This window comes from Rhinoraja longicauda, chromosome 13 (assembly GCF_053455715.1).
Source record: "Rhinoraja longicauda isolate Sanriku21f chromosome 13, sRhiLon1.1, whole genome shotgun sequence".
Taxonomy (NCBI): domain Eukaryota; kingdom Metazoa; phylum Chordata; class Chondrichthyes; order Rajiformes; family Arhynchobatidae; genus Rhinoraja; species Rhinoraja longicauda.
The window spans coordinates 38304606-38328065 of NC_135965.1; the positions used below are offsets into that span (position 1 = coordinate 38304606).

Genomic DNA, 23460 nt, shown 5'->3' on the forward strand with positions numbered 1-23460 from the left:
TATGGGTCAGCATATTTCAATAGCTTGAGTGCAGCTTTTATTGTTCATTTAAAGGCAGTATGTTTTGTTCAGAATTTCTATTAGTTGTTTAGAAATGGCTGGTATATGACAGCAACTCTTGATCCATATGATTTCAATTGAATTGGAAAATTTAATCCATATATAAATAGCTCTTCCAAGTTCTTTATTATATTTGCCTTGTGTGATGTAAAAAAATACACTGCTAAATAAGCTCCATGCCATTATTGCGTATAATCCACCACAAAACAGAAAAGTAAAGTTATCACATAGAATATAGAACAGCACAACACATGGACTTCAGCCCGCAATGTCTCAGCCGAACATTCAATGGTTCTTTATTATCGAAGTTACACAACAAGTTGGAGTAACTCAGCGGGACAGGCAGCATCTCTGGAGAGAAGGAATGGGTGACGTTTCAGGTCGAGATCACACTTACGGAAGCTCTTTTTTGCATACATTTCAGGAAATTATTAATATGCATAAGCACAATTGGCATGGTGGCACAGCGGTAGAGTTGCTGCCTTACAGCGCCAGAGACCCCAGTTCGATCCTGACCATGGGTGTTGTCTGCACGGAGTTTTTCGTTCTCCCCATGTCCTTACATGGGTTTTCTCTGGGTGCTCTGGTTTCCTCCCACACTCCAAAGACATACAGGTTTGTAGGCTAATTGGCCTGATAAAATTGTAAATTGTCCCTAGTGTGTGTGGGATAGTATTAGTGTACAGGGTGACCGCTCATCAGCACAGACTCAGTGGGCCGAAGGGCCTGTTTCCGTGCTGTATCTCTAAACTAAGCTAAACTAAACTAAACAATCTTAGATTAAGTATAAATTGTGTAGAAATAGCTCACTGAGACCATGTATGAGAGTGGCCAGGTTTTGGTACTATTTTCAAAGTCCAAGCTGCAGCTGGCCACAAAGGCCTATTGTAGCCGTCACCTCGATCTAGATCGTCCAGTGAACCTCCGTCCTCTTCACCCGTCCGCCTTCAGCCTTGGTGCTTAGGGGTCGTCTCCCGCAGCCGACCTAGAAGGCGCGGATGATAAGACCCTGGTTCCTTTCACCAGCCCTTTTGCTCTTGCGTCCGCCCGTCTCCGACTCCCTCCTCCCTCCTCTCTGGTCCCTGGAAACAAGCAGGGGCTGGGCTTGGGGGTTCCCTCTTCAGACGGATTCCGTGGCGGGCACGTCAGGCCTGCTGCTGAGGTAAAGCCGCCCCGCCCAATAGTCCTTTGACCCCGTAATGCCAAGACCAACTCTTATATGCCTGCACATAATTCATATCCCTCTATTCCCTGCACGTTCATGTGCCTACCCAAAATTCTCGTAAATGCCACTACCATATCTCCCTCAATAGACAATAGACAATAGACAATAGGTGCAGGAGTAGGCCATTCGGCCCTTCGAGCCAGCACCGCCATTCAATGTGATCATGGCTGATCATTCTCAATCAGTACCCCGTTCCTGCTTTCTCCCCATACCCCCTGACGCCGCTAACCTTAAGAGCTCTATCTAGCTCTCTCTTGAATGTATTCTGAGAATTGGCCTCCACTGCCCTCTGAGGCAGAGAATTCCACAGATTCACAACTCTCTGACTAAAAAAGTTTTTCCTCATCTCTGTTCTAAATGGCCTACCCCTTATTCTTAAACTGTGGCCCCTGGTTCTGGACTCCCCCAACATTGGGAACATGTTTCCTGTCTCTAACATGTCCAACCCCTTAATAATCTTATACGTTTCGATAAGATCCCCTCTCATCCTTCTAAATTCCAGTGTATGCAAACCTAGTCGCTCCAGTCTTTCAACATATGACAGTCCCGCCATTCCGGGAATTAACCTAGTAAACCTACGCTGCACGCCCTCCATAGCAAAAATATCCTTCCTCAAATTTGGAGACCAAAACTGCACACAGTACTCCAGGTGCAGTCTCACTGGGGCCCTGTACAACTGCAGAAGGACCTCTTTGCTCCTATACTCAACTCCTCTTGTTATGAATGCAAACATTCTGTGTCAACCACCACCTCCAGCAGTTATTGTATTATATTAGGGGAAGCTGTGAAAGGGACTGTGGGGAGATGAAAATGTCATCAACACTAAAGTAAATGATAGTAATGAATGTTCAAAGATATGCATACTTTACTCTTTTGTATAAAGAGTCATAGACTCATACAACGTGGAAACAGGCCCTTTGGCCCAACTCGTCCACATGTCTCATCTGCACTAGTCCCACCTGCCTGCGTTTGGCCCATGTGCCTCTAAACCTGTCCTATCCATGTACCTGTCCAAATGTTTCTTAAGCATTCCGATAGCACCTGCCTCAACTATCTCCGGCAGCTCGTTCCATACACCCACCAACCCGTGTGTGAAAAAGTTACCTACCCCTCAGGTTCCTATTAAACCTTTCTCCCCTCATCTTAAACCTATGCCCTCTGCTGCTCGATTCCCCAACTCTGGTCAAGAAACTCTGTGCGTTTACCCGATCTATTCCTCTCATGATTTTGTACATTTGAATGGTTACACTCCAGTAAATGTTATTCCAGGGCAGAAATACTATGCGGCCTTTATTCTGTAGCTCCCGTGAGAGAATTAGGAGTTGTTTGGAATTGTTTGCTTTCCAAGATTGCTGGCAGAAAAAAAACCCCACTGAGGCAATCAGGGTGGAAATGCTTAGTAATGCATTGAAGCAATTGAACTGGTGGAAGATTAAATCTGAATGAAACTATCCTGCAGTTGCGCTAAAATCCACATTGGACCTTTTGAATAGAATGCATTTCTTAATACTGTTGGGTTCCTATTGTTAACAGTGGAAGTAAAATTAAATCTTGCCTGGTGTGCAGGAATGATGGACCTGGTTCCAGGCAATTATAATTTGAAAATGTGAATAATTGGGGAACACTTTATTCTTTGAATGAAATTGCATATTGAAGTATTCTGTCTCAATTGGGAATCGTATTTAATGACAGTGACTGATTTAGTGCATTGACATTCTATGCTTAAACCTGATATCTGTAGTCAATTCTTATTCCCACTTGATAATTACTTTTGGAAAGCAATAATCCATATTAAATGACTTGATTAAGTGTTTTGATGGATTTGATCAAATATGACAGATTTGTGGAGTCCCCACATGAAAAGCCATTTGTCTTATTACTATTTTAATTTACTGAGGTCCCTTATTTTAATAGCCTGCTCAGAATTATGACAAAATTGTTCAGGGATTAAGGACATAATGGAATATTCCTTGGGTTAAAGTCCATGGAAATGTAATATAAACTGCAGGGATTTTTGTACCACTGCAAGTTGGCTTTGGCATTTTTCAGCTAATCACTTACAAAGTTAGATGCAGCAAAGCAAGTATGCATCCTGCTACTGCATGCAATGCGGAGACGTAAACATTCCCTGTATTTGGCTCGCAATGATCAAAGTAATTAAAACCAAGGAAAATCCAACATTTTTTGCACAATTCTACACGCCCCACATCCTTGCTGAATCCGAATTAATACAGATAACAGCCATTTGAAACTGCCTCAGTTTATATTTCTTTGAACACCCAAAGTTGTTTCAGTAACCAGATACAATTGTCATGTTCATAAGTCATAGGAACAGAATTAGGCCATTCGGCCCATTGAGTCTACTCCGCCATTCAATCGTGGCTGATCTATCTTTCCCTCTCCACCTGCCTACTCCCCATCACCTTTGACACTCTTCCTAATCAAGAATCTTATATCTTTTTTGAAAACTGTATCTTTCTCGATATTAAAGGAAAAAGAATAACAATGACTCTACATTCAGAAATCTCCAAACCAGACTTTATGGTAGTGTGGTGCCTTATGTTGGAATAGGTTCAAAGCAGTTTAGAGAAGGTTTATTAGTCTGATACTTAGAATGCATGGTTATGTCATGGAAAAAGATTGGATAGGCTCGGCTGGAGTTAAGAACAATTAAAAAGTTATTTGACTAAAACATATAAGGTTCTGAGCACCTTGACATGGTGGATGTGGACAGAGTGTTTCATCTTGTGCGACAATCTAGAATAAAAATCACTATCTAGAGTCATGGAGTTACATTGCATTGAAATACTTCAGCCCAACTTGTCCATGCCGACCAAAATGCCCCACCTAAGCTAGTCCCATTTGACCAAGTTTGGCCCATATCACTCTCAACATTTCTGATGCCTGTACCTGTCCAAGTGTCTTTTGAATGCTGTTACACTGAAGCACCTGCCTCAGAATTGGGATGCAATGAATCTTTCCCCTCAGAGTCTGAGACTTTGAAACTTTCTTCTTCAGAGTTTGATAGGTTAATGGGAAGCAAGGGGATGAAAGGTTATCAGGATAGCTGAAATGTAAAGTTGAGTTTCCAACGAGAAATCAGTCACGATATGATCCTGCTCCAGGACTTAATTAATTTGTTTGTATGAATGGAAGTTTGAAGGATGAGAAGTGATCGCAATTAAACATAAACTTCTTTGAGGGATCGACAGGACGAATGCTGATATTGAGGCACAAGAAGCTGTAGAAACTGAAATGTGGAGTAAAAAACAAACTGCTGAAGAAACTCAACGGGTTGAGCAACATCGGTGGAGGAGAAGAGAATTGTTGACACTTCAGGATAAGACTGCATCAAGCGCTGGGTCTCAACACGAAATGTCGACGATTCCTTTCTCTCCAAATAATGCAGTTCAACTTGTTTTCCTCCAGCAGTTTATATATTGCTGTAAATGCTCAAATTTGTGAGAAAAGGGAGGCAATTAAGAGTAAGGTTATGGGCACATGTACACATTCACGCAACGAAATTAAAGATCTCCATGTGTGTCCCTTCAAAAGCCAAATAAGATCATAAGGTCATAAGTGATAGGAGTAGAATTAGGCCATTCGGCCCATCAAATCTACTCTGCCATCCTGGTTGATCTATCTCTACCTCCTACTCCTATTCACCTGCCTTTTCCCCATAACCCCTGACACCTGTACTAATCAAGAATCTATCTGTCTCTGCCTTAAATATATCCACTGATTTTGCCTCCACAGTCTTCTGTGGCAAAGAATTCCATGGATTCACCACCCTCTGACTAAATAAATTTCTCCTCATCTCCTTCCTGAAAGAACATCCTTTAATTCTGAGGCTATGAACTTTAGTCCTAGTGGAAACATCCAGGTAAAACCAGGACCTGAAATGAAGAGAAGTTTGTTAACTCGGGATCTTGTGAACCTTTGGAAAGCTCTACCTGAGAGGGTTGATGCTGCTTTGTCACTGGGTGGCACAGCAGGTAGGGCTGCTGCCTCAAGCACTAGAGACCCAGTATCAAGTCTGACCTCGGGGTGCCCTCTCGGTGCTCCCTGAGTTTGCAAGTTCTTCCCGTGAACATATGGGTTTTCTCCAGATGCTCCAGTTCCCTTCCACACCCCAAAGACACGCGGATTTGTAGGTTAACAAATTGTCCTCTGATGTTCAGGAGGTGGATGCAAAAGTGGGATAATGGTGAGTGATGGTCGGCTTGGGTTTGATGGGCCGAAGGGCCTGTTTTCATGCTGCTACTTTCAATCAATCAACCAAATCATCAACTGGGTACATTCAGAACTCTTAATGTTTTTTTTGGGTACAGGGTTGGTGGGGGTGGGCGTGTTTTTGTTCCACTGAATGATGGTTTTGCTATTTTTCCGCCAACCACTGCTGAATTAAGGGATATGGGGACTGGGAGAAATGCGGATTGATATAGACCTGCAGCCAGTCTGAAGAAGGGTCCCGACCCGAAACGTCACCCATTCCTTCTCTCCTGAGATGCTGCCTGACCTGCTGAGTTACTCCAGCATTTTGTGAATAAATACCTTCGATTTGTACCAGCATCTGCAGTTATTTTCTTATATAGACCTGCAGCCATGTCATTTAATGGTAGAGGAGACTCAAGCAATTGCATCGGTTGTCACTGCTCAAACAATATATATTAGCAAAACAGGAACACAATGAACGCAACAAACTAACGGCTTCCACATGTTTAGTACCTATAATGAGACAAAAGTGTTCAAGGGATTTAATGAGCAAAAAAATTGACGTTTAAATAAACACAATTCTTGCATCGTTCCAAAGTGTTCATGGATTTGGTGAACCGAGTATTGTTTTTGTGCTGCAAATTGAACTTCAATTTATATTCCGGTCAGACTATTTCCAATGTTTCCCAAAAGCTTTTGAGATAACTATTATAGTATGAAATCTTCCGAGGCAGTTAAAAAAAAAAAATCTCTGCCAGTTGTATTGATTCTCAGAGGTATCAAACAATTTTTTGGTTAACATAGAAAATTGTAGACTGGTATTTCAAGCAATACTTAAGGTGAAAATCCAATTAAAGAGGGCAGACTCAATGCACGTACAACAAAAGTGCCTTGTGAGAGATCAAAATCAATTCACATGCTCATGATGAATGCATTTATCGCCTTTTATATTGACAGTTTTAAAGGTGTGAGTTCACCCAGCCTAACCAACAGGCTTGGAGTTGGTCTGTTGCTATCATTGCTTCAAACTGCATACCATTTGTTTCAGCAGGTTTCTGGATGACTTCCATTTTATGCTCGGATCTTTGTTTAATCAACGGGGGTGCCTAGGGTGGCACAGTGGCGCAGCGGTAGAGTTGCTACTTTACAGCGCCAGACACCCGGGTTTGATCCTGACCACAGGTGCTGTCTGTACGGAGTTTGTACATTGTCACCTGCCTGGGTTTCCACCAGGACCTCCGGCTTCCTCCCACACTCTTAAGATGTACAGCTATGTAGGCTAATTGGCTTGGTAAAATTGTACATTTGTGTGTAGGATAGTGCTAGTGTGTGGGGATTGCTGATCAGCACTGACTCGGTGGGCTGAAGGGCCTGTTTCCGCACTGTATATCTAAACTAAACTAAACTAAACAGAACCAGGCAGTGCCCTCAGGAATATATTCAAATCCAAGTGCAATGTTGTCTTCAACGCTGCAGTGTGATAGGAATTCAAAATCAAAAACAGTCCACTTGGACAGAGCTTATGTTGGTTTCTAAGACTCTGGAAGGATTAATTAAAGAGCCACTCAAACTGCAGATGAGTGAACTATAGGGATTCTTTGCTTGCATACCCAAGGTATGCAAATAGTCACCACATAAAGGACCCTGACAAAGTTACAAAGTATTTCGTGCCAGGTCCACCTTTGTTCTCTCCCCCCCACCCCCCCCCCCCCCCCCCCCCGCCCCTCCTCCCGGCGGTTCCCCCATACCTGGCCCTCCTTCGTTCTTCCCCCTCGCCCTGATGGTAATCCCCCCACGCCAGATCCTCCATTGTTCTTCCCCCCTCCCCCACGGTGGTTCCCCCACTCCGGGCCCTCCATTGTTACTATGCTGCTGGAGTGCAGTGCTGGACGTTTCCAGGCTTAAATGACCATCCAGATCTCCTCATGAGGAAACTGAAGATTGTTTCCACAATGTTCCAAGTGGCCCCAGTTGCTTGTAATAGCACAATCCTGTCATAACTCCCCCTCCCATCCCCACACTGACCTTTCTGTCCTGGGCCTCATCCATTGTCAGAGTGAGGCCCAACGCAAATTGGAGGAGCAGCACCTCACATTTCACATGGGCAGCTTACAACCCAGCGGTATGAATATTGATTTCTCTAACTTCAAGTAGACCTTGCTTTCCCTCTCTCTCCCTCCCTCCCCCACCCTAGTTCTCTGACTAGTTTCACTCTCCTGATTAATGTTACTGATTGTTTGCCTCATTGTCACCTTTCCTTCAGCCAACAATGAACCATTCTACATTTCCTTGATCATCGTCCGTCGTTTTCACATCTTACCCTTCCCTATCCTTCGTCTCCCTCTCCCCTGACTCTCAGTCTGAAGAAGGGTCTCGACCCGAAACATCACCCATTCCTTCTATCCAGAGATGCTGCCCATCCCATTGAGTTACTCCGGCATCTTGTGTGTATCTTCAGTGTAAATCAGCATCTGACACGTTACAGGAGCCCAGGATTCAGTGGATAAATCTTCCCCTCCAAATTCAACTCTTTGGTCCAGCGCAGTAGCTGAAGTATTGCAGATGCACAGGTAACCTCAGCTGAAAGGCCTGTGTTATATTCGAAGGGGCACAAAGTTTCTGACTTTCCTTTACGAATTCATCGAAATTCATGTGTTGTCCACAATTCCCTGAGCTCGAAGGAAGCTTGTGTTGCCTGCTGTGTACTGCTTCAGGAAAAGGGCATGAGTTTCCCTGCCTCTGCCAAGTTGTGAATACAGCAGTGGACAGTAATTTATTTTTCTCTCCAGAAATGTTCTTTTCGAAAAGTTTCAAATATATAATTTAGTAGATTCATATGTCACACTCAAAGTCGTATCTTTCTATTCGCTTATTAAAGTTACAACATGTCAGCCAGATGCCATTTTTCTTTCATTTACGATGTTTCAGAGGTTTTTCAATGAGGGTTCCTGTCCCTCAGCGTGCAATAATGGGAGTGCCTTCAACTCTGGCCTTTCCCCATAGACCTCTGCCCTCACCTTCAGCACATCCCTCGGTGTGTAGTCACTTGTGGAGACCACCTTGCACTGTAAAAGTGGGCTGCAAAGTGCGAGATGTGACTTCCCTCAATGCCAGAGGTGACCTGGAGCCCAAGATGTGGAGAAGAATTGGCACCTTCGCCTTCACAGTCAGAGTCGTGAGGCGCGGCTGTGTGCCTGCTTCTCTTTCTTCTCCCCACAAGCACAACATACTCACCCGCAGTGCAAAAGGGGGGAGTATTCTAGCTTAAGCAATTCAGAGATCACTCACGTTGAAAATTAAGTGCCCATTGCTCCGTGCACATGTGGATAAATGTGACTTCATCCCTCTCGTGAGAAATATGAGCTTTACTGTGAGAAGAAGGATCTTGGGGGAATTAAGTTCTCTTAGATGTGTAAGAAGGACTGCAGATGCTGTTTTACACCGAAGATAGACACAAAATGCTGGAGTAACTCAGCAGGACAGGCAGTATCTCTGGAGATGAGGAATGGGTAACGTTTCAGGTCGACACCCTTCACGTCACCCATCAGGCTATTAAACACCGCAACCTCCAAATAGGCTCCAAACTATGTAGACTTGGGGACATTGTTTTTGATTTAGCCCTTTTGGGGTGCATGGTGGCACAGCGGTAGAGTTGCTGCCTGACAGCGCCAAAGACCCAGGTTCGATCCTGACTACAGGTGCTGTCTGTAAGGAGTTTTGGACATTCTCCCCGTGACCTGCGTGGGTTCTTGATTAGAAAAAGGCATCAAAGGTTACGGGGAGCAGACAATGCGATTGCAATTCGTGATTGTTTTTTTGCACAACCGAGGATCCCCAAATGCTGAACGCAAAACAGTTCTGCAAATTGAAGATCCAAATCTCACTTTACATGCGAGTAGTTAAATTTGCCATTTAAGCAAAGACAAAGAGAGCTTGTGCAATAGGTAAAAGTCTTGTAGCTTTCTTTCATGATAATATTATCTAATCAGTTGAACTATGGACTTTCATGATAGAACTAGGAACTATATAAGATCAAGTGCACTGACAAGACGGTACTAATTGAACCTCAGACAAGAAAGATATTCTTTTACTTGCAGCTCTTATTGGAAAACCAACAAAATGCCTGCAGATTACAATGGTACATGGGAAATGATAGAAAATAAGAATTTTGATGGCTTCATGAAAGCTTTGGGTAAGTTTAAACCGTTCTATAATTATTCATTGGCAATCGTGACTATTTTTAGTTTCTGCTTAAGAAATATAAACAGAATAATGGAACTGGGAACTACAAACTATTAAAAAGTAGCACAAGTACAACCCAGGACCTGTATGTGGCTTTAAGCAATGACTGACACCTAATCTAGTTAATGTATTCAATGTATTCAATAAAAAAATTCCTTAGATCTTGCTACATTTGAGGTAAAATGCCTACTATTGGGAAAAGCTAATAGTGCAGGTGAATAACTTTTGAATCTCAAAGAAGAGCGATGATATATGATTTGGTAAGGTGATTAACGAGCATTGCATATATATTTTATCAGGTAGGTTCATAAGGTCATGTCATAAGGAATTGGAGTAGAATTAGGCCATTCGGCCCATCAAGTCTACTCTGCCATTCAATCTCTCCCTCCTAACCCCATTCTCCTGCCTTCTCCCCAAAACCTCTGATAACTGTACTAATCAAGAATCAATCTATCTCTGCCTTAAAAATATCCACTGACTAGGGCTCCACAGCAGTCTGTGGCAAAGAATTCCACAGATTTACCAACCTTTGACTAAATAAATTTCTCCTCATCTCCTTCGTAAAAGAACGTCCTTTAATTCTGAGGCTATGACCTCTAGTCCTGGACTCTCCCATTAGTGGAAACATCCACTTCGCATCCACTCTATCCAAGCCTTTCACCATTTGGTATGTTTCAATGAGATCCCTCCTCATTCTTCTAAACTCCAGCGATAGGTTATGAGTGGGTGGCATGAGTAGTTTTTTTAATCTATTTGTGAATAATTTGTATTTGAGATAATACATTTGTTGATGATTTATTTCATCTGCTGTTTGTGGAAGCATGCTGATGTTTGTGGAAGCATGCTGATGTTTGTGGAAGCATGCTGATGTTTTGCAGATACTTCGCTTTTCATGTTTGCCTTCAAAGTGACAGATCAACAGCAAAAGGCACATAATTGGCAATGGGATTGAGGGGATAAATCAGCCATGATTGAATGGCGGAGTAGACTTGATGGGCCAAATGACCTTATTCTGCTCCTATAACTTGTGAACTGATGAACCTATAGAACAATTTGGGATGTTTCAAAGGAATGAGACCACAAAAAGATATTTTCCAAATTAAAAGAAGTCAAGTCTTAGCATTATTTTCCTTATCATTCCTTATCCACCATACCCTGAAGTTAAGTCACAAGTTTACACTTCAGACCCAATTCTCAAAGATAATGAATCTTATCCACCTGTCTACATTGCCACGGATCCAAATCTTAAAGATAATATGTATCTTCCACATCTCTAACTTGGTCGTAAACACATTAATACCTTCTCTAACCTTTAATGCTTCCAATTTAAATGAGTAATCTCCTCTCTTTTCATTAGTTTGACCTGGTTCATATTCTTCCCCTTCAAGCTGAAATTACTTGAAGACACAAGGAACTGCAAATGCTGGAATCTTGAGTAAAACACAAAGTGATGGAATAACTCAGCAGGCCAGGCAGCATCAGAGGAGGGAATGAGTAGTTGACGTTTCAGGTTGAGACCTTTCCTCAGACATAAATTACTTGTAGTTTCCATTCAAGCATTTTGGCCACCACAATCATGCAAAGCCCCCTGACAAAGCTGGAATATTCTCCCCTATTGCTTGCACTGTTGCTTGAATGGAAACTACAAGTAATTTATGTCTGAAGAAAGGTCTCAACCTGAAACGTCAACTACTCATTCCCTCCTCTGATGCTGCCTGGCCTGCTGAGTTATTCCATCACTTTGTGTTTTACTCAAGATTCCAGCATTTGCAGTTCCTTGTGTCTTCAAGTAATTTCAGCTTGAAGGGGAAGAATATGAACCAGGTCAAACTAATGAAAAGAGAGGAGATTACTCATTTAAATTGGAAGCATTAAAGGTTAGAGAAGGTATTAATGTGTTTACGACCAAGTTAGAGATGTGGAAGATACATATTATCTTTAAGATTTGGATCCGTGGCAATGTAGACAGGTGGATAAGATTCATTATCTTTGAGAATTAGGTCTGAAGTGTAAACTTGTGACTTAACTTCAGGGTATGGTGGATAAGGAATGATAAGGAAAATAATGCTGAGCTAAATATTGAGCTGGTGATGATCTGTTTAATTTGCCGAAGGTACAAGTGCCATGCTCACAATTAGAGGTGATCTGTTGAGTTCTGTTACTGAGGTAGGATTGGGGCTGTGCAGGTCAGTTCAAGAGCCTGATAGTGGTGGGAAAGTGGCTATGACTCTAGGTTCTTGAACCTAGTGATGTTGGAATTCAGGTTTCTGTACTTCCTACCCAATGGTAGCAGCAATAGTGGGCACCAGTCATGATGGACGCCACCATCTTGAGGCAGTGCCTCTCCTGTAGATGTTTTTGATGGTACAAAGGCCGGTGCCATGATGGACCAAGCTGAGTCCATCACTCTCTGTACCCTCTTGCTTTCCTGTGTGCTGGAATTATCGTTCCAAGCTATGGTGTAACCAGTTGGGATACTTTCTACGCTGCATCTTCAGACTTTAGACTTTGGAGATACAGGGTGGAAACAGGCCCTTCGGCCCAACAAGTCTTGTTTTGCACCGACCAGTGATCATTCCCTTTATAGCACTATCCTACACACTAGGGACAATTTACAATTTTTATCTATGCCAATTAACCTACAAACAAAGCTCTATGTCTTCGGAGTGTGGGAGGAAACCAGAGCACCCGGAGAAAACCCATGAGGTCATAGGAGAACGTACAAACTCCACACTGGCAGCACCCGTAGTCAGGATTGAATCCTTGTCTCACTTTGAACTGTAGAACTGTAGTTTTTTTTAAATCTCTAATTTAGTTGAGAGATGCACCGCGGAAACAGGCCCTTCGGCCCAACAAGTCTGCACTGACCAGCGAACCCCGCACATTACCACTATCTCACACACACTAGGGACAATTTCACCTTAATACCAAGCCATTTAACCAGTACGTCTTTGGAGTGTGGGAGGAAAACGAAGATCTCAGAGAAAAACCACGCAGGTCACGAGGAAAACGTACAAACCCCGTACAGATGACCACCCATAGTCAGGATTGAACTTGGGTCTCTGGCGCTGTAAGGCTAGCAATTCTACCGCTGCGCCACCATGTTGCCCGTCGATCCTGTAGTCAATGAACTTAACCTGACATAAAGTCAAGTCGAGTTGAATTTATTGTAATGTGAACAAGTACATCGAGGGTTAGGGTTAGGAGGAAAATCTTGTTTGTAACGGCATCACAGTTATGTATTGATTGTTTACTAAACCCCTGTAACTCAATTGTTTTGCATGAAAAAGCACCAGCCTTGAGCTGCCAACAATTCAGGGCCATGGCTGTATTCCTGAGCCACTGCTCACAACTCATTTGCATCACAACTCTTTGACCTAAACCATTCAACTTCAAGATGATTTTGGCAATATCTACCCTAACCTCTCAGAATAGGAGCAGCAGCCATAGAGTTGCTGCCTTACGGTGCCAGAGACCCGGGTTTGATCCTGACTACGGGTGCTGTCTGCACGGTGATTGTACGTTCTCCCCGTGACCTGCGTGGGTTTTCTCTGGGATCTCCGGTTTCCTTCCACACTCCCAAGATGCACAGGTTTGTAGGCTAATGGGCTTGGTATCATTGCAAAATTGGCCCCGGTGTGTGTAGGATAGTGTGAGTGTGCAGGGGATCGCTGGTCGGTGCGGACTCGGTGGGTCAAAGGGCCCGTTTCCACACTGTATCTCTAAACTAAACTAAACTAAACTAAATATAAACATGAATAATTCTATGAGTTTCTCAGACTGTGAAGAATACTGCTTTTATTTGGTTCTGCTCAAGTAGTTTACAGTTAATTTGAAAGCGGTGGCCTGCGCTTAAGTCTCCTTTTCCAAATGCAAACAAAATGCGTCTATTGATTGAAATATCTCATTTTCCATTGATCTTCTCTTCTGAATAACTGATTTCAAACAGGGAGATAAGTTATATTGATACACGAGAGGTCGTGGTTACAATGCAAAAGGTATTCGCAATCTGCTGCTGTGTCTGCCAAATGTTCTCTAATGGTGATATATTGCTCAATCAAATTTATATTTATAAATAAATCAATGGTGCTGTTTCCTCCACTGTCTACAATGAACACTGAATGGAAGTGGAATCAATGTGTCCTTCAGATCACTTGGTGAAAGGGGACGTGGAGTTCCTTTTCCCCTTGCTCATTTCTCCCCTGCTGTGATACCCATTGAATGCGTTGAGCAAGTTAAGAAGCACTTTAGATGCCTCAGTGGTTGCTTGTCTATTTCACAGGGGAAGTAGACAGTGAAAATTGTAAGTACGGGGAAGTGTAATAATTTGTGTCCAGCCAGACAGACGGATGGTTTAGAAGAGGAATGTTGAATCTGGTCTTGATTTTAAAGGATTGATACTGACTGAATAAACCATTTTCAGGAATGTTTTAATAGACAAATGTGTTCCATCTGAAAGCCTACAAACAGGTAACAAGACAAATCTTATTTTTAGGTAATCAACGTTTATACTTTTTGACAAATGAGCCCATTATTGTCAAGGTCCATTCTTGATTAAACACTGAATCCCCTTTTTTTAAAATCATTTCATACCTCATGCCATTTCCTTATTTGTTTATTCTGTTATTCCAGCATTTTCTGTTTTTCTATCTGTATCCCAGAATCTGCTGCTCTTTTATTGATCTTTTAGTTGCTTGAAATTGTCTGTGTATTTCCTTAAGTTGTTTTCTGGAGTTGGGTTGGGTGCACAACTTATGAACTGATTTCAATTGTTTCAGATGTGTGGCTGGCTTGGGAATGCATGGGGATGAGTGTTTTTTTAAATTTCCAACTCATTTAAAGAGTGACTGTACGTTGACTATCCCAGTGCAAGTTACTTAAATAAAGACCAGCCTTGACGCCCAATCTTTCACTATATTCACCTGCCAAACCTGACAAAGCAGCACAGTGGCCCAGCGGTAGAGTTGCTGCCTTACAGCGCCAGAGACCTTTGTTCGACCCTGACTACGGGTGCTGTCTGTACGGAGTTTGCACATTCTCCCCATGACCACGTGGGTTTTCTCCGGGTGCTCAATTTCCTTCCACACTCCAAAGACGTACAGGTTTTTTAAGTTAATTGGCTTTGGTAAAAGATTGTATCTTGTCCCTAGTGTGTGCAGGATCGTGCTATTTGGTCGGCACGGACTCGGTGGGCCGAAGGGCCTGTTTCTGCGCTGTATCTCTAAACTAATCAAAACTGAATACTTGGATAAGGGAATTAAATTCCTTCATCAGTCACTACATTTGTAGCTCATTGCTACAAGGCTGAATGGGCAATTGGGAGCAAATATTGAATATATTAATTAAGTTTAATTTTTTTCTTTCTCCCGCTTATGCCATTCACCCTTATTCCTCATTAAATAATTATTCTGCCTTCTCATTAATATGAAAATTAACATTGTATAAGCTTCACTTTGAAATGTGGCACAATGAACAGTAGTCAAGGGAATCGGATCAAATGTAAAACCAAGCAATCTCACTTCATCCACTAAAAACTTGTGAAATGAGAATCTATCCATCCAGGGAAGGCTGGCACTGGCTAAAATGAAATGTGCACAAATGATTGATTAAAGGGCAAATTTGAAAAAATTAGTAGTTGAGGTTTGGTTTAGTTTTAGTTTAGTTTAGTTTAGAGATAGAGCACGGAAACAAGCCCTTCAGCCCACCTAGTCCGCACCGACTAGCGATCCCCGCACACTAATACTATCTTACACACACTGGAGACAATTTACCTTTATACCAAGCCAATTAACCTACTAATCTGGAGTGTGAGAGGAAACTGAAGATCTCAGGGAAAACCTGGGTCACGAGGAGAAAGCACAAACTCCATACAGACAGCACCCGTAGTCAGGATCGAACCCAGGTCACCGGCGCTGTTAGTGCTGTAAGGCAGCAACTCTACCGCTGCTCCACCATGTTGCCCAGTTGGTGCTATCGTTATCCTTTTAGAGTCAGAGGGCAATTTCTAATTAAACTTCATTTATAATAATCACGCAAATAAACTGGGGAAATTAGGTCATAGTAATATAGAAAATGTATGAAAGGGCAATACATTCAGGCTAAAATGACGGGGCATTGTAGGAGTGAAATGGACCGCAGTCAACCCATATTAGTGACTTCTACAATTGTGTATCTAGAGCAGGCACAATAGGATATTAAAGAAAGACACAAGTGCTGGAGTAACTCAGCATCTCTGGAGAAAAAGAATGGATGACAATTCGGGACGGGACCCTTATTCACTTAGAAGGGTCCCAACCTGAAACGTCATCCATCTTTTGTCTCCAGAGATGCTGCTCTACCTGCTGAGTTACTCCTGCACTTTGGTATAAACCTGCATCTGCAGTTCCCTGTTTTTGCAATTGAATATTGGCTTGAAAATGATTCATCACTTAGATGGGTTCCAATCCGAAATGTCACCCATCCTTTTTCTCCAAAGATGCTTCACCCGCTGAGTTACTCCAGCACTTTGTGTATATCTTTAGGTAGACCACCAGACTCAGGAACAGATTCTTCCCCTCTGTTATCAGGCTTCTGAATAGCCTTTCCATGACCTAGGCTATTGCCTGATTCATCTCTACGACTTTGGACTTTCTCTATGGAACTGATGCACTTTCTCTATGGTCTGAAGAAGGCCCAGTCTGAAGAAGGGTTTTGACCTGAAACATCACTCATTCCTTCTATCCAGAGATGCTGCCTGTCCCGCTGAGTTACCCCAGCATTTTGTGTCCATCTTTGATGCACTAACATGCTGAAGCTTGCTCTAATAGTGTGCGTATTGCCGTATAGTATGCCCACCTCGATGCCAACACAGAGAGAGCCCATGAGCACACGGCAGGCCATGTTAAATGAATGGAAGAGTGGGCCAACTATGAAAGTTCATAGTGTTTGTGCCATTTGAATGAGCACTTGTTCAAATATCCAATCCTCTGAGGTTTGCAGAGGAGCTGAAGTACTTATCGAGAGCCAGGCTTCTGCAATTATTTAAAAAGCTCACAGAAGGCAAAGACAAGCAAGAAAAAGCATTGACAAGTGCTCGGCAAGCAAGGAAGTCCTTGCATGTCTCCTGTGGCCAAGCACAGCAATGTTGCACATCCTTGCTAGTACCTTCCTAACTGAATCAGATACGCTGCCTCTAACTAGGGTCATAGAGTCATACAGTCTTGCAGTGCAGAAACAGGCCATTCGGCTCAACTTGGCCACACTGGCCAACATGTCCCATCTGCACTAGTCCCTACCTACCTGCATTTGACCCATATCCCTCTAAACCTGTCCTATCCATGTACCTGTCCGAATACTTCTTAAATGTTGCAATAGCACCTGCCTCAAGTGTAAGTGAATTGGCGGTTAAATATTCAGGATCGTGGGCACTTTTGTATAGTAACAATGCGGCTATCCTTCAAACAAAGGAGTCTAAGTAATATGAGCAAGTATCTCCTTTTATGTGCTGCACGTGCTGTTGAAGATTAATTATAAACCACCGTGACAAGCCATCATTTATAAATTAGCCTCTCAAAAAGCCTCTCATTTCATGCAGGAAATATGCGCTGGGGTTATCCACAGAAACATAAGCAGATAAAAAATTGATGAGACAAAGAAGAAAAAAGAAAGAACATCCGAAAGCTTGACTGAAGAGATGATAATAAAGATAATGTAAGCAATGGAGTGCAGAGAAGGCATTTTGAAGAGCAATTCTAGTGAATTCCAGTCTAGTTAAGATGACATTGATTTAATTGTGGAGTCCTAGCAGCTGGGCGACAAATAAACCCAAAGTTGAAGATAATACACAGAAGAACCTAACGCATATTTGGCTGTTTCTCTGGCAGTGTCTAGAGATTCATAGTAGAAATCCTTGTGCGTTTGTATTCATTCCTTTATCTCCTTACCATCTGGGCACCAAGACAATGGATGGTGAAAGTTCCAGGTAAAAGTTCAAGCATTAACCAGGAACCACCCATACTTCAGACTCCAATTGCTGCTCAATTGCATTTAAGTAATTTCATAACTATCCTCTACCCACTTTCTAAACTCGAAAAATGCAACCAAAAAAATTGAAACACTGCAGATGTTGGAAATCAGGGGAAAAAAGAAAAAGAAAAAAGATAACTGCCATAAATAGCAAGTCAGGCTACATAACACAGGAACATTAACTCTGTTGTCTTTCCACTGATGCTGCCCAATTGCTAAAAGTATTCAATACAGCCTTGTCCAGAGAATGGGTTTGGTTGGGAGGGTGGAGGGGAGAAGGAGGGGGGGGGGGGGGGGGGGGTAGGGGGGAGATATATTTAAAACCTTGATGTAGGAAACCTTGATGGGGAAACCTTTGACCATAACTCCTTAATTCCATCCCAGTAACTGTCAGAGTTCAGTCCCATCTGCACATACGGATATTGTAAAAGAATGAATGGCATTTGGCCTGAGGAGTTTTAACTCTTGCCTTGGGTAAGTAGGAGGTTCATCCTAGCGACAGTAGATCTGCCTGGGAAGGACTTCGGACTCTACCCTTGGTGAGATTTTTGGGCTATTGTACTTTAAGAGATGAATAAATTGTTGGATTTGCTAAGTCCGGCCAGCAAGCCTATTAAATGAAATAAATGTCTTCCCGGCTGACAGTGTTAGCAAGTCTGATAAATTATTCTGGGGCAGTTGCTGGGCTGTGGGATTCCCACTGCTCTGAAGTACATGCTCCAGAAAAAAGAAATACCGAACTTCAAAGCAGGACGACGTTAATTTAAATCAGAATTTATAATCAGTCCTCGATTTCTGATTTTTCCTATGTGAGTCTCCAACTGACAATGTCAACACAATTCTGCCCTGTAGTTCTCCACGGTTTTCCATAAACCTGTCTTCGCAAGACTAATGTAGCAAACCGTGCAATTTAGTCATTTAATAAGGCCTGTGATTTTCCCTGGATAATTGCGCATTTCAAGCAACAACTGTATAAATAACTAGAGCTGCACATTATAAAGAACACGCAACGGGAGAGTATTGAAGTTGTGGCATTTGTCGGTAAGTGATGTCACTGAGGCAGCTCAACAGCAAACCCTTATTAAAACTGCCTTTACACGCCATAATTTATTGAATTAATTTTTCTTAGAATAACTTAATGCACCTCGATGGCATGAGATAGTCATAGAGTCACACAGTGTGGAAACAAGCCCTTCGGCCCAACTTGCCCACACCGACCAACATGTTCCATCTATACAAGTCCTGCTTGCCTGCGTTTGGCCCATATCCCTCTAAACCTGTCCTATCCAAGTAATTGGCTGATTGCTTCTTAAACACTGCGATAGTCCCTACTGCAACTAACACCTCCAGCAGCTCGTTCCACACACCCACCACCCTTTCTGTGAAGGTTACCTCTCAGATTCTTATAAAATCTTTCCGCTTTCACCTTAAACCTATGCCCCCTGGTTCTCGATTCCCCTACTCTGGGCTAGAGACTCTTGTGCATCTACCCGATCTATTCCTCTCAATGTAATATTAATGCATTCTCCTTTGCACAGTTGCACGACCTGAGGTATTATTTTCAATATTATTTTTTTGTTACTGAATTCGGTGCAAGTCCTTTGGAATTTGAATCGTCAGGACGGAAAGGTGACAATCACCCCTTGTTGCAACTGGAAGGGTGCAGGAGATAGAAAGGAATGAAAGGTTAAGGTTAGGACAGTTAGATAACACTGTTGTGCCTTGCACTATAGACTGATACAGTAGTGCAGAACCTGTTGAATAGCAGCACTTGCCATGCAGATCAAAGTGAGATACCGAGGTTAACGTACCCAAACTTAGGAAGTAGAAGAGAGTGTGTAGCTGTAACTAAAGCAGAACTGACAAATTTAAAGAAAGATCTGCATAAAAGTTCTCAAAGTAGCTTGATTCGTTGCTACGCATTCTACATCATTCTGTGTCAAGATGTTATTCGGAATTAAATAGAGACAGGAATCAAAGACAATGGTGAAAAAGCCTGAAAATTAAAATAAGAAACATTTAATAAAAAATAATTGCAGTTGATGCTTCACCTTTGTAGACTGGTATCACACAAGGCAGTTTGTCATGGCTACAGGGCTGGGAACTGAATATTCAGGGGTACACAACGTATAGAAAAGACAGACAGGTGGGCAGAGGGGGTGGGGTCGCTCTGTTGGTAAGGAATGATATTCACTCCCTTGCAAGGGGTGACATAGAATCAGGAGATGTAGAATTACTATGGATAGAAATGAGGAATTGTAAGGGTAAAAAGACCCTAATGGGAGTTATCTACAGGCCCCCAAGCAGTAGCCTCGACATAGGGTGCAAGTTGAATCAAGAACTAAAATTGGCAAGTCACAAATGTAATGATACGGTGGTTATGGGAGATTTCAACATGCAGGTAGACTGGGAAAATCAGGTTGGTACTGGACCCCAGGAAAGGGAGTTTGTGGAGTGCCTCCGAGATGGATTCTTAGAACAGCTTGTACTGGAGCCGACCAGGGAGAAGGCAATTCTGGATTTAGTGTTGTGTAATGAACCTGATCTGATAAGGGAACTCAAGGTAAATGAGCCATTAGGAGGCAGTGATCATAATATGATAAGTTTTACTCCACAAATTGAGAGGGAGAAAATCGGAAGTGTCAGTATTACAGTATAGCAAAGAGGATTACAGAGGCATGAGGCAGGAGCTGGCCAGATTTGACTGGAAGGAGGCCCTAGCAGGTAAGACAGTGGAACAGCAATGGCAGGTTATCCTGGGAATAATGCAGACGTTGCAGGATCAATTTATCCCAAAGAGGAGGAAAGATTCTAAGGGGAGTAAGAGGCACCCGTGGCTAACAAGGGAAGTCAAGGACAACATAAAAATAAAAGAGAAGAAGTATAACATAGCAAAGAAGAGTGGGAAGCCAGAGGATTGGGACTCTTTTAAAGAGCAACAGAAGATAACAAAAAAGGCAATACGGGGAGAAAAGTTGAGGTACCAGGGTAAGCTAGCCAATAATATAAAGGAGGATAGTAAAAGCTTTTTTAGGAAGAGGAAAAATATAGTCAAGGCAAATGTGGGTCCCTTGAAGACAGAAGCAGAGGAATTTATTATGGGGAACAAGGAAATGGCAGACGAGTTGAACCGATACTTTGGATCTGTCATCACTAAGGAAGATACAAATAATCTCCCAGATGTTCTAGTGGCCAGAGATCCTAGGGTGATGGAGGAACTGAACGAAATTCACATTAGGCAGGAAATGGTGTTGGGTAGATTGATGGGACTGAAGGCTGATAAATCCCCAGGGCCTGATGGTCTGCATCCCAGGGTAGTTAAGGAGGTGGCACTAGAAATTGTGGACACATTGGTGATCATTTTCCAATGTTCTATAGATTCAGGATCAGTTCCTGTGGATTGGAGGGCAGCTAATGTTATCCCACTTTTTAAGAAAGGAGGGAGAGAGAAAACGGGAAATTATAGACCAATTAGTCTGACATCAGTGGTGGGGAAGATGCTGGAGTCAATTATAAAAGACAAAATTGCGGAGCATTTGGATAGCAATAACAGGATCGTTCTAAATCAGCATGGATTTACGAAAGGGAAATCATGCTTGACTAATCTTCTGGAATTTTTTGAGGATGTAACTAGGAAAATTGATAGGGGAGTGCCAGTGGATGTAGTGTACCTTGACTTTCAGAAAGCCTTCGACAAGGTTCCACATAGGAGATAAGTGGGCAAAATTAGAGCACATGATATTGGGGGTGGGGTATTGACATGGATAGAAAATTGGTTGGCTGACAGAAAGCATAGAGTGGGGATAAATGGGTCCCTTTCAGAATGGCAGGCAGTGACTAGTGGGGTACTGCAAGGCTCGGTGCTGGGACCACAGCTATTTACAATATACATTAATGACTTGGTTGAAGGGATTAAAAGTAACATTAGCAAATTTGCAGATGACACAAAGCTGGGTGGCAGTGTGAACTGTGAGGAAGATGCTATGAGGTTGCAGGGTGACTTGGACAGGTTGTGTGAGTGGGCGGATGCATGGCAGATGCAGTTTAATGTGGATAAGTGCGAGGTTATCCACTTTGGTGGTAAGAATAGGAAGGAAGATTATTATCTGAATGGTGTCAAGTTAGGAAAAGGGAATGTACAACGAGATCTGGGTGTCCTAGTGCATCAGTCACTGAAAGGAAGCATGCAGGTACTGCAGGCAGTGAAGAAAATGTTGGCCTTCATAACAAGAGGGGTTGAGTATAGGAGCAAAGAGGTCCTTCTGTAGTTGTACAGGGCCCTAGTGAGACCGCACCTGGAGTACTGTGTGCAGTTTTGGTCTCCAAATTTGGGGAAGGATATTCTTGCTATTGAGGGCATGCAGCATAGGTTTACTAGGTTAATTCCTGGAATGGCGGGACTGTCATATGTTGAAAGACTGGAGCGACTAGGTTTGTATACACTGGAATTTAGAAAGATGAGAGGGGATCTTATCGAAACATATAAGATTATTAAGGGAGTCAAGAGTGGTTTATTGTCACGTGTCCCAGATAGAATAATGAAATTCTTACTTGCAGCAGCACAACAGAACATGTAAACATAGTGCACTGTAAATAATATAACAAAATGAAGAAAAAAAAGTTCAGTGTGTGTATACACACACACACACACACACACACACACACACACACACACACACACACACACACACACACACACACACACACACACACACACAAATGCACAGACACACACACACACACACAAATGCACAGACACACCCACACACACACACACAAACACACACACACACATGCACAGATGTATCAAACATCTACATGATCTAATGAATGTCAAGCCAATTGTTATTGCACAACATCTATTTTCAGACATATGAATGAAACACTACAAAGCTGTTTCAAATATCTTAAGAAGCATTTTTCGAAGCAAAAGTTTTAAAAAAGGCCATTCTAAAACATTGTCCAACTGTGCCAACTATGCTGTTTCCTGGCAGATCTTAGATTTGGTGATGTGCAAAAAAGGTTAAGTGCAAACCTTGAGAGTGGTTTTCATCCCTGTCATCACTGCCATCCAAAATAAAAACTCTACCTAGAGAAATGCCCGTTCAGTGTAATCTTCATCCATGCATTATTTGTCTAAAATCAAAGAAACTCATGTAAGCAAATCTTTTGGAGGTAGTTGAGCCAGTGTTAATAACTGAGAAAAATGCAGAACATAACTACGCCATTTTAATTTTAGACTTTAGAGATACAGCGTGGAAACCGGCCCTTTGGCCCACCGAGTCCGCGCCGACCAGCGATCACCCCGTACACTAACTCTACCCTGCACACCAGGAACAATTTGCAATTTACAGAAGCCAATAAACCGACAAACCTGTGCGTCTTTGTCAAACGGAAGCACCTAGAGAAAACCCACGCAGTCACAGGGAGAATGTACAACTCCGTACAGACAGTAATAGTCAGGATTAAACCTGAGTCTCTGGCGTAGTAAGGCAGCAACTCTACCTCTGTGCCGCTGCGGTGCCTGGATTTTCAGTTTCCGTCAAAGATTCTCGGGATTAAAATATTATGGTACATTGTTAATGGAATATTGAAAATTCACACCATTGGATCACTTGCAATATTGGTGCTATGCAAACTGAAAAATGATTCACAAATATGGAGTCAAAAGTAAACTGTATTTCTGCAGACTCAATGTATTTTGATTGAAAGAT

The 23460-nt window shown here is 42.5% G+C and overlaps 1 protein-coding gene across 1 annotated transcript in view; it reads left to right on the plus strand.

Moving 5' to 3' along the window:
• Positions 1-9619: 9619 nt before the first annotated feature.
• LOC144599263 (retinol-binding protein 2-like) overlaps positions 9620-23460 on the plus strand; it is a 36631-nt gene continuing 22790 nt past the window's right edge. Inside the window, exon 1 of the mRNA XM_078410029.1 lies at positions 9620-9692. Within this exon, the coding sequence (XP_078266155.1) occupies positions 9620-9692 (73 nt within the window). The remainder of the gene's footprint in view (positions 9693-23460) is intronic.